This window comes from Argiope bruennichi, chromosome 2 (assembly GCF_947563725.1).
Source record: "Argiope bruennichi chromosome 2, qqArgBrue1.1, whole genome shotgun sequence".
In the NCBI taxonomy this organism is placed as follows: domain Eukaryota; kingdom Metazoa; phylum Arthropoda; class Arachnida; order Araneae; family Araneidae; genus Argiope; species Argiope bruennichi.
The window spans coordinates 100,973,453-100,993,254 of record NC_079152.1 but is presented as its reverse complement, the minus strand read 5'-3'; the positions used below and the strand labels follow the sequence as shown (position 1 = coordinate 100,993,254).

The 19,802-nt window shown below is 29.5% G+C and overlaps 1 protein-coding gene across 1 annotated transcript in view; it reads left to right on the top strand.

The window, feature by feature from the left end:
• The window catches only part of LOC129962053 (retinal-binding protein-like), a 43,957-nt gene extending 25,370 nt beyond the window's left edge, over positions 1-18,587 (top strand). Inside the window, exons 8-13 of the mRNA XM_056075763.1 lie at positions 667-745; positions 10,972-11,052; positions 11,134-11,220; positions 13,869-13,975; positions 16,432-16,726; positions 17,280-18,587. Coding sequence (XP_055931738.1) covers positions 667-745; positions 10,972-11,052; positions 11,134-11,220; positions 13,869-13,975; positions 16,432-16,726; positions 17,280-17,407 — 777 coding nt within the window. The 3' untranslated portion in view covers positions 17,408-18,587. The remainder of the gene's footprint in view (positions 1-666; positions 746-10,971; positions 11,053-11,133; positions 11,221-13,868; positions 13,976-16,431; positions 16,727-17,279) is intronic.
• The last annotated feature ends 1,215 nt before the right edge of the window (positions 18,588-19,802 follow it).

Genomic DNA, 19,802 nt, shown 5'->3' with positions numbered 1-19,802 from the left:
AGTTAATTTTATTTTAATATATTTTCCCACGAGTTCCTTAAATTTGCTTCTGTTCAGCACTTTTGATATTCAAGCTTCACTTCTAAATCTATACCGACTTGATTCCAGACTGATTGCCAAATTCAAATGTTATCAATAAAGAGAGAGAGAGAGAGAGAGAGAGAGAGAGAGAGATCTTCTATTCAAATCTTGAAAATTTTAGAAATTCACCGTTCTGAAGATTTGGTGAAATTTTTATTTTATTTCAGAATTTTATCAAAATTTTCTTTCTTTATTGAAAATGTTCCCCATAAACCATAATAGATGCTATTATGATTTTATTTCAGATTCCATGGCACATTTGTTATTTTATAGTGTATAATTTTTCATTATAAAATATCTTCGCTATTGTTTATAAAAGGAGAGCACAATACATTATATAGAATATAAATCTAATAAACGCATTTTTTGTATAAATTTATTTCATATAATTTTTTATCTCAAAATATTTTGTTTATTTAATTAAAAATATTTTTGAACGAAAAATTTGCTTTAATAATCAATTTAAACATAATAAAGAAATTCTGTTTTTTATTGTTGTTTCTTTAAAATACTGAGCAATGTTTATGGAATTTTAGCTATTGATTCAATTTATTTAAGTAGTTAACCATTCTTTCTTCATTTTAGTTGGGGAAAACAGTGAATCAGAGCGTTTATATTTATAATATGGAAAATATGTCATTAGCTAAAGCTACGCATCGCCAATGTAAGTATAATAATTCAACACATTTCAATATAGAAGTATTTAAAAGCGAAATAAGGATTTTATGTAAAGTCTTGGTAATTTGAAATTCTGCACTTTTACTAAAAAATTCCAACAACATTGCTACAATAGCTTTACGAGTTTGAATGATAGACAGAAAATTGAAAAACATTGGGGAAATATAGAACACTATTTTATGTTTATTGGAAGCGAGTTTAATTTCAATAAATTTAAAGAAGAGTCGACAAAGTTTTTTCTTCATTAACTTTAAACCACTCTGGCCTCCAAACGTTAAACTACAACTTATCTATTGTGTCTAATATGGGAATGAATAAACATATAAACAAGCAATTTGGAAATAAGTGCATTAAACAGCTCTTTAATGAATGCAACCTAGAAATTTTCTTGATGTCAACATAAACATGATTCACAACAAAAAATGCCCTATTGACAGATAACTCCATTCCTGGATAAACAGTACATCGCAGTTTTATGTGGTTAAATGCCACAGACTCATTGCAAAAATGGGTTCTAGAAAGGAATATGTTCATCCCTAGATGTAACGCATTGGCGACACCGACTTTCTGGGCGGGTTTTCCCAAGCTGATTCTGCTAGATTCCTCAATGTGTCTCGAAGTATGGTCTAACGACTATGGGATCATGTTCAATCCGATGATTCTATCTCTTGAAGACATTTTCCAGGTAGACCACGAATTAAACACCTGTGGTAAACCGTTGTTTAGCTCTTTCGGCCCGAAAACGCAGAAACACTACTGGGCCGCATCTCATTCTCAGATCATTTTGTGATAACGGGGACAAGAATTCCCTTTACTATAATGCAAAGACTCCTTCACTATACAGGTCTGTATGAAAGACGACCAATTGTATATCTCCTCTTGAAGCCAGGACATGGAGGTGCTCGTTTCTGTTGGGCATATCTCATCGACCAGTGAGCAATGGGCTTCTGCTCCTAACAGAGGATTCAAGATTTGTATGAGAGAGTGATCCAGGTCGTCAGAGGATCTGAAGGAAAAACGCTCCAGATACGACCAATGCAACATTGTTGATACAATGTTGGATTGGTTAACAACACAGTTACAAGGATGGTTGAAAAATGGTTTGGGCGGGGGTCTCTTTCAGTGGCCACACTGATCTACATATGTACCATGTAGGAACTTTGAACGGTATGAGAAAACAAGACAATATTTCTGATTCGTATGGCCGCTCACATGCCACTGGTGGTAATGATGATGTTCTTCTGATAGACGATAATACACGACTGCATCGCGTTTGGCTTATTGAGAGCTATCATGAGAGTCAATGGAAGGGAGCTAATGGAATGGCCAGTCTTTTCTCAGATCTGAATCTGATAGGGCGTCTAGGGAATATATCTGGGAATACCTTGGGAGGTAGGCTGCTGCTCTCAGTCCAATTACAAGGTCGTTAGATAAGCTAGAAGTCAGACAACTTAATTTTCAAATTCGATGCCGCCGATGTAAAATAATCCACATAAAACTGTGATGTACTGTTTTCTACAAAAATGGAGTTTACTACCAATAGTGCAGTGTTTTGTTGTAAATCATGTTTGTGCTAAATTTAAGAAAATTTATGTATTGCAAGATTTCTATTTTGTTTAGTGCACATTTTCTCTAAACTTCTTATTTTCATGTTCATTCAGTCCCGCACTATACCCTAAAAATAGGTAGTACTTGAACTTTTGGAAGCCAGTGTACCTTAAGAAGTTTATCCATTTTTTTATTATCGTAATACTCGTTGATATATAAATTCAATTATAAAAGACTCTTACAAGGGATTACTATATTGCTTTCATATGGTGGGGATTAATTTAGAAAATATATGATGTCTGCACAAACTTTTATTTAAAAAGAGAGATGGGAAAATATACAGTGAGAGATATGCTTATTAGAAAAGTGAGTGATATGCTTATTAGAAGTCCATTCGTGATTCTAAGAAAATTATCAAAGAAAATCAGTTAGTTGCAAATGATCACTGTTCGAAAATCAAATTTGCATCCTTTGTGGTAATTAATCGCAAAATCCAAGTAACAATAATTCAAGTTCACTCGTCTAGCTCATGTTTAATTGGAGAATCCAAAATTCCAAGATCTATATCCAAAATAATAAGAATGTTCGCTGTCGCAATCATATGAATTATGGAATTATATGCTGACATCTCTTATATGACAAAGCACAGGTTTTTAGACTTCAAACTATTAAAATTCAATTAGTTTATGAAGCAGTTGAGACATATAAAAACAAACATATGACAGTCGACCTTTAAATAAAATCTTGACTTCTGGAATTCTTTGGCTAGGACCAAACTTATGGCAAGACATTCCTAGGACTATTACCTAGGACCAACCTATGTACGACAATTCGGCTGTCAATGCAGATGGAGAATGAAGTCCATGAAGCGTTTTGAGCTACTTTTTAATATAGACGTTTAGAGAAAGAGCATTGTAACGTAAATCAGCAAATCCATCACTTGATTTATACACTATCCACCACTGGTGACCCACAAATGTGCTTATTAGCATTGTGATGTTAAGTATAATTTGATGTTTATAATTCCCTCAAAATATTATTTTAAGCTTTAATTTTTGATACATTTTACAGCTACATCATATTAATAGCCTTCCATTTGTTCTGTTTGTTCTTTCATATCGTAAAAAATATTCCTAAAGAAGACAATTCCAATGACGTCACTATGTTCATTGAAAACAGGACTGCCCGGTTAATTTGCTTTGCAATTTTACTTTTATGTTCAACAAACTACGCAGATGATAAATGGAATCTTACTTCTTAAGATTTCAACAATGGGCAAAACAATCAAGCGTTTAAATATTTGATGAAATTGAAAGCGATTTGACTTTCATTATAAGAAAGAAACTCAAACAGTTCAATATTTTCCAAATATTGTAAACAATATTATCAAAAATGATGTCATATATATATATATATATATATATATATATATATATATATATATATATATATATATATATATATATATATATATATATATATATATATATATATATATATATATATTAGAAATTTAGGATAAAATTGTATCAGAATTAAATAGATATAAAAAATCATTTTTTGAATTATAGATGAATTATAGAACAGTGTAATTTTCATTTTTGTGCAACAATAGTTTCTGAAAATATTGCGGGAAATAAAATTTTTAAGTGCGCAATTTAATCTTCAAAGTACATTATCTAAATCTGTGCTAAATTTGTACTAATGGGTTTGCCCTGTAGTACACCAGCGGAGACGAACATTATCTTTTATTATGAGTTCAGCCAGTAAATCTTGTAACTGTTTGAAATTTCGGAATGTGGGAAGTCGAATCAAACATAATTGCAATCGCAGCCCCCAAATAATTTCGAATCGACTTTTTATAACTTCTAATTCGACATTAATTTGTGACAAATAATTTCGGAATATCACATTAAATCCCAGAAATTCTACATTTCGATAGGAAGAAAAATGTAGTAAGTGCTACAACATTCCGATTACAAGAAAATGGTGGTAAGTGTAACGTTTCGATTGCAAGTCTCTAAATAAATGTGGTAAGCTTAATTAATTTTAATATTTCACAAAGGGTAAAAATGTTTGTACGATTAATTTTATAATAATTATATATGAGAAAAATATTTAAAAAAGGAATATATATTGTTAAATAAATATTAATGATAAGCGGATTATTTTAATTTTAGTGCCATAGTCTTTAATTCAACGCACGGTGAAATCTAGAATCGTAGATTATTTGGAAACTGAATGAGTTTCAAAATTCTATATTTTAAAATAAGCATAACGCAATAATAAATAATTAATCAAGTGTCAATAACTAAGAAGTTTCCTAGATAAAAGTCAGCAGATGACGATCTTGTTTGTTGTGTTTGAATCTGATAAAGGGAATTGGGAAAATCTGTACCTTTAAACAAACTGATTTTTTCCATTTTAATCCAATAAAATTGAGAGTTTTTCACTGATTTTACAAATTTATAATGTATTGGTTTTAAAAAATCGTAAGTCAGTAAGTTATTCTTTAACAATGAATCTAACAAGAACTCCCCTTATATAAAGATAAACTTTTTTTTAACTTTTTTTTTTCTAATTTTGTTGCGCATGGAATGTTTTCTATTCATATGAAGTTGTTTTATACAACAATGTTTTCAAACTTTGTATATCTTTTAAAAATATTTGCATTTTTTCTACTTAATAATATTAATATTTAGAGACTATTTATCAAGCAAAATGTCATATTTTTTTAGATTTTCAAATTACACGAAATTACATTTTTTTTTTTTTGAAATTTTTATCTTTTATCATATTTAAATAAAAATAAATTCACTGGAATTGTTAAACGTGTGCTCATATAGTATGCTAATTTTGGAGTGATTTTACTCAGAACTATTTTTTTAGTATACCGATTTGTGATTATGGACTTGAAACTAACGCATCATAAACAATGTTTGATTAGCCATTAAAAACAAATATCTTTGTGCTGTTTTATAGCTAAAAATTCTATATGTCTAAAATTTTCTATGAAATATTAAATTTTACTTGCGAAAAAATCCTTTTTATTTTAACAATTTTTACTGTCGATAAAATTTTAGTTCCCTTAAAAAGTTTTGAGAAAAAGACGTCTAATGAACTTAATCCCATTAGATAACTTTCGCTTCACGATATCAATTAATTGCAACCGTTTAGCGTGAATTTGCTCACCTACGACTTTTTTCTCTGGAATTTGTAAATGATGAGGCATGTGAGTCACTTTTGTCCTCAAATTGTCACAAACTTAAGTAATGTAATTCTACTAGTTTAGAACCGAATTTCAATTATATATTTTCGACTTTTAAGAGTATTATACTCTTTTTTTTATTTTCTGGTATAAAATGTAACCGTCAAAAAATTCAAAATCGAGATTTCGACAAAACTTCGCGTTTCACACTTCCTTGAAAATGGAAAACACAATTTTAGCATTATGTCTGTCTGTCCCTTTTAACACGAAATACCTAACTGCATTATTACGATATTTGTTCGATATTGTTCGGCATTCAGAATGTCGGATAACATAGTGAAGATATTGTGCAATATCAGATGCTAATAGTTGTCTGTGAACACGATGGCTTTGAAATGTTCTGAGGTAGATATCTAACGTATGTAATTTTGGCCAGATTTGCAGATTTCTATCAGATTCGAATGAAATCTGTTCAGAAGAAATTTGTCTATTTAGCTGCTCAAATACAAATGAACTCGAGAACTACAAAAAGCTAAGAGATACGTAAATAAAATTTAATACAATGATTAAAATATAAATAGTTATCAAATTTTGAATCAAATTAATAAAATTAGATATGTTGTCTTAAATTACAACAGTAGTTTCGTGTCAAATTTTGATGCCAAATGGTGGACAGAAATGCATCCAAAATACATATTCTGGCAATAGAGTCAGTAAAAATGCTGGATTCAAGCGAACAATCTGTATTTCATAACTATCGTTCATCAATACCAAGACATTCACGTACCACAGATTTACCCAAAATCCACAATTTTATGCGAAGAAACAGAAATAAGATATTTATTGGAGAGTGTGCAAGTAAGCATTGGGGAGACATTTCCGCTCGTTTATTGGTTAATTCGGAGTCTTTTTTAGCATTAAAAATTATGTGGCTAATTTGATGGAAGGTTATGAGACTGAATAAAATTTCGCTCTGAAAAATTCAATAAAAATGTCAATTTTAAATACAAGTTTAGTTTAGTTATATTAACGTCTCGTTGTAAAGCAACACTAGGGATATTTTGGGACGGACCTCGTAATTTTGAACCATGGTCAGATGATGAGGACGACACCTGAGCTGGCACCCCCTTCAAATACTAACATTTTATTTTATATAACTATATCGTAAATAAAAGACTTTTAGACTTGAATGAAATTTAATTATCGATTGAAATGATAACTTAAAGTTTCTATACACGAAATTGAAATATATCATCTAAACTCATCATTACTAACACAAGACGATATCTTCAAGACACTGTTAGCTTTCCGAATAATTTACAATATCGTGAATATTCTGTAGTGTTCGGATGTATCAAGAAAAGCATAATTGTTTGTCTAAACTGCACAAAATATCTTCACGGATATTAGGCTGGGAAAGCAATCGAGATTTAGCTATTTTCATCCAGGTAATTAGCGTTTTGTCAGAACATCCAGGAAATTATAATTTTTTCATTAAAAATACTTAAAAACATAGTTACTTGTTTACAAATGAATGAAGATAAGTTATCGTTACAAGTAATGACTGCAATTTCAACCTCTGATGAAGATTTCAAAACTTTTTACGGATGAGCGCATCATTATTAGAAAATTAGTATACTATCCAGAAGTGATACATGCGATTGGATTTTTGAAAAACAATTTTCATTTCCTTGTATCATTAAAGTCTCTATTAAATTATTCATTGAATTTGTGTTATAACTAGTTTTAAAGATAACTTTAGTATATATATATATATATATATGAGTGTGTGTGTGTAATGAAATTTTAAAATTTAATTTAATCCTAATTTATTTCCAAAGTTTTATCTTAATTCTGCCCATATTAACTTCATTCCAAAATATTATCTTATTTCCTGATTTCATTTTATTACTTTTTCTATTTAATTAATTCAACTGAAACTTTGTAAAAATGCTTAGGTTGGCGGTTCCCACACTTCGAGTGAAAGGATAAAAAGTTGTCAGAATAGCGAATTCTTTTTAAAAGATCCCTATGATTCCCTTGCCTAATTCGACACGTGTAAAGAAATCCCTTTCAGTGTTTCACAGTATATAAATACGGGAGAAAATAATTTCTCCCCTTTTTTTAAGCTTTTCCTCATTTCGTTCCTGTGTCCATTCTATGTTGATGTGGTCGTCGCTTCTGCTTGTACATAAAACATGCCTCCCGTGATGGAATAAAACGAAGTAAAGAATTCAAAATGTCTTCTCTGTCTTCGCTACGAAACTGCCTTCAAAAATTATGCTTACATATATATGTTTATAAATCTAATATTGTTTTTTTTTCTTCCTAATAAGATATAATCACATTATATTTGATACTTAAAAAGAATATCTCTCCAAACATATCTCATGTTTATCTCGAAAATAACAAACAGAGAGCAGTCATTTCCATTTATCTTAATATGTTTTAATATTTTGTAAAATTATTGAATTGCAGAGAATGAGGTATCATTTTTATTTTTAAAAGTTAGCCTTTATATTCTAACAAACACACTTTTATTTATTTTTCAAATTGAAAATAATTTTTTAATTGTTCCTTTTTAGATTTTTAGCATAAGTTGCAAATATAATTCTAAAAAATTATTTATTCCACCACTTTATAAATGAGTGATTTTTATATGTCGCATAAAAAAATAGATAATGACATTCGTCGATCTTTGGAAATAAAACTACAGGTTAATCATAAAATAAGTATACCTATTTGGAGGAATCTACATATAAAATTATGATGGAATGGAATAAAATTTCAAATACAAACCTATAATGATGAATTCGATACTAACAAGAATTCAAAGTACCAAAAATCAATAATACAATATAACCTACACAAGGAAGGGAAATGCAACGAAAATTAAATGACTTCTTTTTGAGAGCTTCATATTGCTTGTCGTTCACTTCTGAATACGCATTTTTTTAAAAAAAATAGAACATTATTGAAATTTTACATAATTTTCTGTACATTCAATGGAATCCGTTTTCGAATCAAAGTGTCAAAACATCTCTCATCAGTCCTTTTTGTTATTATTTTTATTATTATCCTTTGGAATTCTTTCTCATTTTTTTCCCATAGTCAACATAAAAAATTTGGCTTCATATCTATCATTTATTATAAATATTATTTTAATATTTCTCATTTATTTATTTTTTATTTAATGACCATTATGTATTTTATTACTAGTCTTTTGATAGTTTAAATAATAATAAAAAAAACTCATTTGTGAAATAATTGTTTCTGTTTCAGGCAATATTTTGTACTAACATCATTTTTTTGCAAATATAATATAACCATTATGTATTTTATTACTACAGTCTTTTAATAGTTTATATATATATATATATATATATATATATATATATATATATATATATATATATATATATATATATATATATATATATATATATATATGTGTGTGTGTGTGTGTGTGTGTGTGTGTGTGTGTTACTTTTAAAGTATGAAATCCGTTATTTTATAGAATACCTAGTTATTCCATGAAATAACTGATCGTGTCCGTTAAAGTGTAAAACTCTCTTGTATTTCATGGTTTAACTAGTTATTTCATAGAATAACGATCTGCAGCCCATTAAAATGTAAAATAATCTATATCATATATCTCGCACGACAAATACATTTACCTTCCACCCCTACTGCATTTATGAACTATTCCATGCCATAGGGAGAAAATTTTGTAACAATAACGCAACAAAATGTTTTTGTTTTAGAAATAATGTTCTTTGTAATTCCAAGTGTCATTTTAGTGATCCTTGTTGTAACAAATGATTTTATGGTACGTTTCCATAAATACCATTTATACGCTGCATAAATTAGATAAATTGCTTCTTTTTCATTTTAATTGTCTATCATTAGTTTAATTTCATTTTAGATAAATTGTTTATTTTACACTTTAACTGTCTCTTATTAGTTAATTTATAGAATATCTAGTTATTTCATAGAATAACTAGTTAAAGTGTCAAATTAATAACATATTACACACTTTAACGGACACGATCAGTTATTTCATGGAATAACTGGGTATTCTATGAAATAACTGCATTATATACTTTAACGGTAACATATATATAAACCTCCTTTGTGAAATAATTGTTTCTGTTTCAGGCAATATTTTGTACTAACATCATCTCTTTATTCGCCGGGAATTTGATAAAATATCATTGAAAAGTATTGGAGTAAAATATTTTTAAAAAATAAGAATTTATTTTACTTTTAGAGATGACAAATATTTAAAATGTCAACTTTTATTCATGTAAATACTATTATATAAGTAATTTTCTTCCAATAAAAAAAATCACTATTATATATCGGTAATTTTAATAATTTGTGATGAATCTATTGAATAACTGTGGAATTAATTTGAAGTTTTTCTCATTTTTATTGGAGATAAAAGGAAGAAAAAATTATCGCAAGTCATTCATTTAGATCATACTTTGACATATTCTATGACTATAACTTCTTAATATAATGTTGCTATCTGATAGTTTTTCATCTTCCCAAAATAACAAATTAAATTACAAAGTTTTGAATAATTTCTTATACTATTTATAAAACATATTGTTACGAAATTTCTGGGGTTCGTTTGGATAGTGGAAGTTATATGGCGTGAAGAGCGCTCAATCACCAGGCAGCAGTAGAAAATAAAACAACGACGTTTATTTACACGAAGACACACAGGACAGCACAAAGACGAACAACTATATACAGCACAGAAGACGATTATCTTCAGCCGAGACGTGCAGCAACAGCAGCATATAACAATACAGACAGACAGTAGCGCACAGCTTAGTTCAGCACTAGCTTCACTCCGTCGCTGCTCCGCTTATCCCTGGAAGGCCAGTTCTTTAGCGTCGGTTCCGACTACCCTTCGACTCCACTAGTCCACGACTCAATTCACCGTCACTCCCCGGCAGCTGCAGCTCCTCTTATAGGTCTTAGGAGGCGGGGCTAGAAGCCTCTCAACCAATCAGAAACGTTCGAGGCGTATCTCCGTTCCTACTGGACGGATCGGGAAAACTCTCTATGTTTCAGGTATAATCTATTTTGGCGCCAAAGTCGCCAAATTCGTTGCCAAATGGTGGCCAAGTTTGTCGCCAAGCTCTGGAACCAACTATGCTGGGAAGCCGCATTACAGATTCGTAACAATATTTATACTCTATTTGATAGAAACATAACATATTTTATAATAGCGTTAAATTATTGTTCAGTATTACAAACTGTGCACAATATCATGTAAAAATTTTACCGCATTTTTATGCTACTTGAAATACACCATTCTTAAATCGTATACTGAAATCGCCAATGTCTCAAAAATTAAGTGTTTGTTTATTTTTACACCTGTATGAACTTATTAATCAACTATATGCATGTCATTAATCTCCTTGTAAAACTTTTTCTTACAGCCGTTGAACTGTTTGCTGAAGGTATTCAAATATTTCAGGATAATTATCCAGAATTTTTAAAGAAGATCTATATCATAAATGGTAAGATTTAAATGTGTAAAAATATTAAATATTGTGCTGATGAACTTATAAAATACTTAAATGTTTCTGCTTTCCCAACAGCTTCTGTATATTTCACGATAGCATTTCCAATCATCCGAAGAATACTTTCAGGAGCAGTTATTGACAAAATTGAAGTGTATGGTAAAGGTTGGTACTACTTTATTTCTGTAAACATCTTTAATTAAGCTCAAGTTAGTTTTCTGCTCATTCTTTCAAATTTATATTAAAATAACTAACTAAAACACAGAGCGGGTAAATAGCATAGTATAATATTTTAGGCATTCGACGAAGATTAAAAACAAAAATATCTAAATACTTTGGCTAAAGGTGGGTTTACGCTCAACCAGCTATAATCCATCCAGTAAGAACACGCATGCGCATAAACTGTTCAATAGCAAGTACTTGTTCAGTCGAGACAAGAATTAACTATTGTCCGCTCTTTCAGCGCATGTGCAATCTTTGTTCTGCGAGACTTACTGGAATCATATAACTGGCTCTTATTAACCCACCTTATAATTATAATAACGTCTTTAAAGTCATGTAATAGGACACGATTTTGTCGCAGGTTTCTAAAAGAAAATTCTCCAATTGAATTTATTGGTAATTTTTTTTTAAGATTGTCGTAAAAGTAAATAAAAGTTAGTTTAACAAACAAAATAAGAGCAAAAACATTGAATTTCAAATTACATTAATTTTAAAACTGAATTATAAAAAATCATAAAATTTCCAATAAGAATAAAATTCTGTAATATTTAAGAAAAGATATCGCTTAACAAAATTAAAAAAAAAAGAAAAGAAGTAATATAAAAATTTAAAAAACAGTTAAGTACTATCTCTACATACTGCGGACTTAAATGGGAATTACTTGAAATTAAATGCCTAGAAAATGCCCGTTTCTTCTTTAAAAGGATCTTGGAAACTCTATTTCAATGTATGATTAAAAGCAATAGCACAATATATTCTACGATATCACCTTGATTCAATATTCTGAATATCCTAAAACATAATGTTGATACCTTAACAACATATTGGACATTTCGCATTAATAAGAATATGCCCTATTAAAATAAATACATCATAAATTAATGTCAAAAGTAGATACAAAAAAAAATAGAACTCAACAATTATAATGCAATGATGCTTCGTAAGAAACGAAATTATTGAAACTCATATAATTTAAATGGTGTAATATTTGCAAATACTGTCGATTCAGTGTATAGACACTGCTTTAATATAAAACGCTATGATAGACCAAAGAACCAAATAGAACAGGAACAAAAGTTTTTTTAACAACTAAAAGAAACGTGCATATCACTAAAAAAGAATTTAAAAAAAATCATTTAAATAGCAAAACGCGTACTGTTGGGCAGACAGCTGTTTGGATGCATGTTTTTAATATATTATGATACCTGCGTTTATTAGTGGTGTTTCCAGCGGAATGTCGATAAAAACTAATAGACATGTGCGATAAAAATAAAAGATAAAATTTAAGCAAAATTACATTGGGAGGAAAATAAAATTATACTGAGTATATCCTGAGAGTGACGTTATATTAAAAACGAAAATATAAATAAGAATTAAAACCATTTAAAAGAATGACAAATAAGAAATTCACAAGTAAGATAGTATTATTTGGAATTAGCAAACTCTGACTAGAAGGTGCATTTTCAGGATTAAATTAAGCCTTGTAGGATCAAATGGCTTTTCTGCAATATAGCTACTAAAAGATAATACTATTAAAATAATTTATGCATTGTAAGACATCAAGAATTCGCTCTATGGTCTATAGTATTATATATAATGCATCATTTTTATAGATTAAAGTAGCTTGCATTTTTTTTTTTAAATGTAACAAAACAACTAAGTATGAGTTTAATAGAATCAGTTTGACAATAAATTACTGCGAAATAAAAGTGAACGCAAAACTTCACTTCAGAATTAATCAACAAAAGATGCAATTAAAAAAAATTAATTTCAATATTGAAAACACACACACACACAACTAAAGGGTTTCGTGGGCAATAAAATTATTTTGAATTTCGTCATAAATATCGTCATTGTTACAGACTCCATATCAAACTGAATTAATGATTTTCTTACAGCGAAAATTATATAGAAATGACATTTATGAGGTTAAAACGTAATTTTTGGAATTTTAAAATAATGTTAAAAAGTTGACAGTCACCAGTTAAGTTTAAAACAGTTAAGTTTAAAAAGTTGACAGTTAAGTTTAAAAAGTTGACAGTCACCTGTCTCTTATTTTGATGAGAGCGTCTACCAAACTTCATCAAGATCTGTCAAAAAGTATAGCTATGTATAAAAGGTATATAAAAAGATATTCAGATTTATAAATGAGGACCATACATCATTTTTCACCGAAGACTCTATTATTTGGATACATTATTATGATGATGATAGCAAAAATATTTTTTAAGAGGAAGAGGAAGATAACATCAAATTTTTAATTTTAAAATGGAGTTCAAATTAGCAACCCACACCTTATCATGCCTGACTGCCAAAAATAAATCGATAAAACTGCTTGGATTGTAATAGTATTTATGGACAGAAACTATGAATTTACGTTTGCTAGAAAAGATAGAAATACCTTGTAGGTATGTATCAAAAGTAAAAATAAATTATTTCGTTCCTTTTTAAAATGCATTATATATATATATATAAATATATAAGATAAAAAATATTTTCTTTTACAGAATGCATTATATTGTTTTCATTGAGTAAATTCATAAAAAGTTTTTTTTCCATTACTTATGCAAAATATGCCATTTATACTGCAGAAGGATGGAAGCCAGTTTTGCTTGACGCCATTGATGCTGACGTTCTGCCAGCATTTCTAGGAGGCAATCGAACCGATCCTGATGGAGATCCAAACTGTAATTCCTTTGTAAGTTCTATTCATTTATTATTTGCAAAAAATACACGCTCTAATGAAGATGTCATCCCAAATAACATCTTGCACTGCACTGGTGTACAATAGTTGACAACTATAAATTTTTGGCATGAATTTAGCAATTTTACTATCGTGTGATCCATGGTGAGTGTTTTGTTTATTAATCCCTGCATGCGATTAATAGTGTCAAAAATCGAATTTGTATTTTATACGCTTTTTTCCCAACCGACTGAAACACAAATCCCCACATGCAGTCACAAAATTATATACCAAATTTCATATATGTAAGTAATTTTTTTCTGAGTTATCTCGTTTACATGTTTCTGGACAGGCAGACTTACTCGAAATGGATTTTTCTCAAATTTGACAGGAATCTAAGAATTTGATTGTAAGATGGTGTACGAAATTACATTCATCTAGCTCAAAACGTTTTTGAATTTTCTTTGGAAAAGACAGACATTTATAAAAAATGTATTTTTCGAGCTCAAGAAGATATGAAATGTGGAGATGCATCAAAACATGGATTTCAAATTTTTACAATTACAAAATTTTCCCTGTACTTCGTATAAGAGAAAGTAAGAATCAAAGAAATGATTCACCTGATTTTTAATATTTAAAAATAGTGTCGTCATTTTATTATGTCTACTTTGATGAATGCAACTTTTCCACTCAAGCTATATTTTGTTTTTTCAAATTAATATCGAAAAACAAATTGTTCCCTAACTTGTACACGAATCTGTATTAAATAGTTAAAGGATTATTTGTGCATTCCTTTTTCATTTTTATCGGTATGCCATAAAGAAAATATTCAAAATCTCTTATAAGCAAAGTCATAAGAGCAAGTGGAGTGCAATCTTTAAATTTAAGGATTATGCAATGCATTCAAACGAATATGTAATAGTACTCATTTTTTAGTAAAGTGTGTTATTTTAAATGTAATTATAATTAGTTATTAATTCATGACTTGACTGGTTACTTATTTAAAAATGACATAAAAGCACGAATTTAATTAAAAAATATTTTATTTCATGCATATTGGTTGCCTATATTCATGATAAACTTTACAGAATAACAACTGCTTAACATCGCAGTTTTAATGTATTAAAACACTCTACTGCACTGAAGAGCCAGAAAAACTGATACAGACGTGCATATACAAATAAAGGAGATATGCATCCAATCATCGTAACATGATATGATCTGCAGCACCTATATAAGAAAATAAGTGTCTGGCAAAGCTGTTAGATTGATTCCTTTTGCTAGCAGAACCGATGACAAGTTATCAAGATTTAAGTAATTTTGAATGAAACGTTAAAGTCAACACATAAGATATGGTACAAAGCGTCTTCTAAATAATGATAATATTTGAATTTTCTCGAATACGACAGTTTCACAAGTGTACTGTGAATACTGAATATAGTTTTAAAATAAAATCTCCGACATCGGTGCGACGAATAAAAGACCTTGAACGAAAGACCGGTGACGACTGACGAGAGTTCTTAAGTCAGATAGAAGTGCAATTTTTCCTTAAACTGCAATGGGCTTTATTGCTGGGGTATCAACAGTTGTTTGATTGTGAATTATACCATAATTGATATGGGCTTTTGCAGCCAAATGCCTACTCCTATACATTTTGACTGCACAGCATAAAGCTTTATGATTAGCCTGGGACCACCAACACCACTATTGGGATTATTGGATATATAGACCACCAACACCACTATTGGATATATGGACCACTATTGATGACTCGACACATATCTGACAAATCTCATTTCCAGTTGTGGCGGGTGGCTGGACGTATGTGGTTACGGAAACAACCTCTTGAATGTATGGTGGACTTTACATGTCAACAGAGGGTATTCATTCTGGTGGCGCGCTTGGGATCACATGGTGGTATGGAACACCTGATATGTTTAGAGACGACTGACAGTGACAGATACTTAAATATACTGCCCATTCATGTTCATTGTACATTCCGATGGATTTTGACAATTGTAAGAGGACAATCCGATACCCAATGAGTCAAAAATTGCTACTAAATACATTTATAAATTTAATATTGAAATACTCTTATAAATTTAGACATTCCCATTGGTCTCCTATATCCCAATACATACACATTAGTGAACGGCTGTGATGCCTTACAACATGCTGTTCAGATGAGATCCCCAATACATCGCATCCCTATAAGTTTCTAGATTACCCTACGAAATTCATTATGTGAAGTAAATCCACTACCCTTAAGACCATTCCATATTTCCACGGCACTTCTGCTTGCTCATGGGGGCTGTTCACGATTTTAGATAGGTGTATCAGTTTTTCTAGTCCTTCAATGTATATGTAATAATTTTAATCAAAAATGGTATTGAGTATTGATGCATGCTCCATTTTTTCATTCTCTTACTTCAGCCAAAAATATGTTAAAAATTAAAAACTTTGTATTGCAGATAGTTCACTCAGGTCCAATTCCAGAAAAGTATTACTTAACCAAAGATTTTTCAAAGATGATGGAGAAAGATGGAGCCACGTGCATTACTATTGAGAGGCAATCCAAAGTCAAAATTCCTGTTTCTCTACAATACGATGGCTCCATACTGAATTGGGAATATGAAGTAAAAACGCATGATATTGGATTTGGACTTACATCAGAAACTGCAAAAAGCGAATTGATTCCTGTTCATAAAGTAGAAACAGAACTCAAGTCAGAAACTGGCAGATACAGATGTAAAAGCGCTGGTACATGTAAGTATTTATTGATAATGATTTTTTCGATAATACAGTATAACGTTAAGTGACTACATTAAAGAAGCATCTATGAAAACTTGCAGTATACTAAGACATCTAATAACATAAAGGAAAAATAGCAGTTTTTGCTACTTAGTTTTGTTGTATTAACATCATCTTTATAAATTTGTCAAGGAAAATTTTCGAAGAGCTCTTGAAATCCAAACTTTACCAGCTCTCTTATTTAAAAAAAAATAATTCGAATTAATTAGCACAATTAAATTCGAAGTTAATATTTTCTTTCAATTATTAAATCTGAATTCATTCGAATCATTACTATATAATTTCTTTCAATAAAAAGTCTCCTCTAATTCAGAATTTTTTTTTCTGTAAATTCGGGATTCGGGTCTTTCGTAATAATTTGGATGCTGTATTTAATATCATTCTATATATTGGCAAAATATGACATTTACTATTATAAATAAACTGCTATTTATATGTAAAGATCCTTGACGTAAAGCATGTACATTATTTCTAGCATTAATATGTATGTCAATAATTTCTTTTGCAGATTACATAATATTCGATAATTCGTACAGTTGGTTCAACTCCAAAGAAGTTTGCTACCGAACTTGGGTGACAGATCCATATGATAGCGAATATTCTGAAGAAGACAGTAGCTTCCAAATTGATTTTTAGAAGAGTTGTAGCCTTATCTTAGTTATTTTTTTTAGATTATTCAATTAGGTGGAATTGTTTTTATCCATTTCAAGTGCTTTGTCGTTGTATTATTTTCATTTCATCCATTTTTTTTTTCATGTTTAACCATTTTCCATCCTTGCTAAAAAAAAATGATGTTTAAATAGATTGTGAACGACTGATTGCTTTTAGGATAACCATTATATTCAATAAATGATATTAAAATGCTATTGATTGTGATGACTAATATACACAATGCACTACATGAGAGGAATTAAATTCGTTCATCCACTTTTAAAAGTCAAATTTCCTTCTTGTACTTGTTAAATATTGTACGATAACGATTTAATAAATTAAATTGTTTCAATTTCTTCTATAATTAAGCATGCAAACTTTTAGGAAGGGGCATAAACTATAAAATGAAGTCTGTGCTGCATTAGAATGCATGACTTTAAAAGAACAAAGAATATACTACAATGATGTAGAAATGGTTAGAAAGTATCACCTTACAGATAAAGGAAGAAACGCTAATATATTACCTCGGCTCTCCTCAAGATTTCCTTGATAAAATATTTCAACTATTAATGTCGTACCGGAAATATATATACTCAAACTAGATTTATTGCTTTCTGTTTCGAAATACAAGATGATAAAATAGTAAATCTAACACTCTGCTTCAGACTAGATATTAAAAAGGACAAAGATCTTATTTTTAATTCTCTCATTTGTAGAAAATGCTTGTTGGGCAATAATGTAAAGAACAGGGAACCATTTTCATTAAAAATATAAATACTCAAAGAAGAAATTATAAGCAATAAAAAGTTGTGTAGTATTGTAAGATAATGAGATTACAATAACTAAACATTAATCAGATACATTTACGTATTTTTATGGTTAGAATAAATTATTTATCCTATTCGAAATCACGCAGAATAGAGGAATTTTTGGAATAATTTCGTCGGTTACGAAGTTGTGGAAAAGACATTCCATACTCAGCGTTTGTGAAACTTTTATGAATCCACATGACATTATGTTTAAGTAGGCAAAGCAAAATTTCTTTTTATAACTTTGACCTATGACCTTACCATTTCTGGCTGCTTTGTCAACAATATTACTACTGTTGTAAACTCGCAAATGATTCACAAAGAAGAATTCGCTATTTCTTAAGTCAACCTCTTTGTTATCGAGCATATTTGCTTTCTGAATTACATGTAATGTGTTCCTTAAATGAATTTTGGATTGGTTAAAAGATTGCATGTTTGTTTATGCTGTAGACATAGGATGGAAATGCGTTTGCATTATTAAGCAACAATTTATTGAAAATTAATTTGAATTTAAAAAGATATTTTCATAGTCTATATCCTCATAAATTAACTAAATTATTTTCATAGCGACTTAGATATATTCAATAACACAGTAAAGAAAATTATATAAAATAAATACAAAAAATAAATAAATGCTACTTATTATTTTTAATTTTTGAAGAAGAAAGTTCAATCAAGCTTTTATTGTTTAAATGATATTTGAAGCTGATTAGTAGTTCAAGTGCTTAAATCTGTGTTTATAAAGAGCCAATTAGCATGAATATATTTACAAGCAACTCATTTTTATAGTTTTTTAAAATTTTCTTTCAGCCAGAACACCTACATTTGCGCATTTTTTATTTTTTCTTTAGGTTGATCGAATTATGTGATTGGCTGAATAGTTAAATAATTTATGTTCAAATTGTTAATGTTCTTTCCTATGTTTTTATTTCAACATTAAAAGGCAATAACTGGATAAAATTTTGTCCCCTGAACGAAAAATCAAATTCGTCCTCTTGTAATCAGTTATAATATGTCTACGCCGAGTATTAAACAATACATTACTCCAAGTAATTTGAAGCAAGAACGAAGAAAAATAAAGAAAGAAGGAATTTTAAATAAATTAATGTTGAGGTGGGTAAATATGTATATTTTCAAAGTCTCGGCCTCAGAAGTTGAGAGGACCTCGAAATTCCAGAATTTTTGTAATTATACAAATGAAAGAAAGCCTTCAGTGCATGCTAAGTGAATTGCAGCTCAAGACCTCTGCTATGATGAGTCAATGAGAAAATAACTTAAAAAAAAACTAAATTTTCGCTTTAGAATTAAAAAAAAAAATGAACATGATAACAAAGGACAATTTTCTTACATGAATCTGCCTGCCGAAATGTATATATACTGGTTAAGAAATTGTATCGCGTAAAATCAGCGAAGTATTAAAAAAAACAATATATATTTTCACATTAGTAGGATAAGTTTATTCTGCTGGTGCTTCTAGGTGTCAAAAGAAACAATCAGATAAAGAAATCGCCAAGTTCATGTTTATCTAACCATGACCGATTGCAATGTTGATGATATGAACCTTTCTAAGG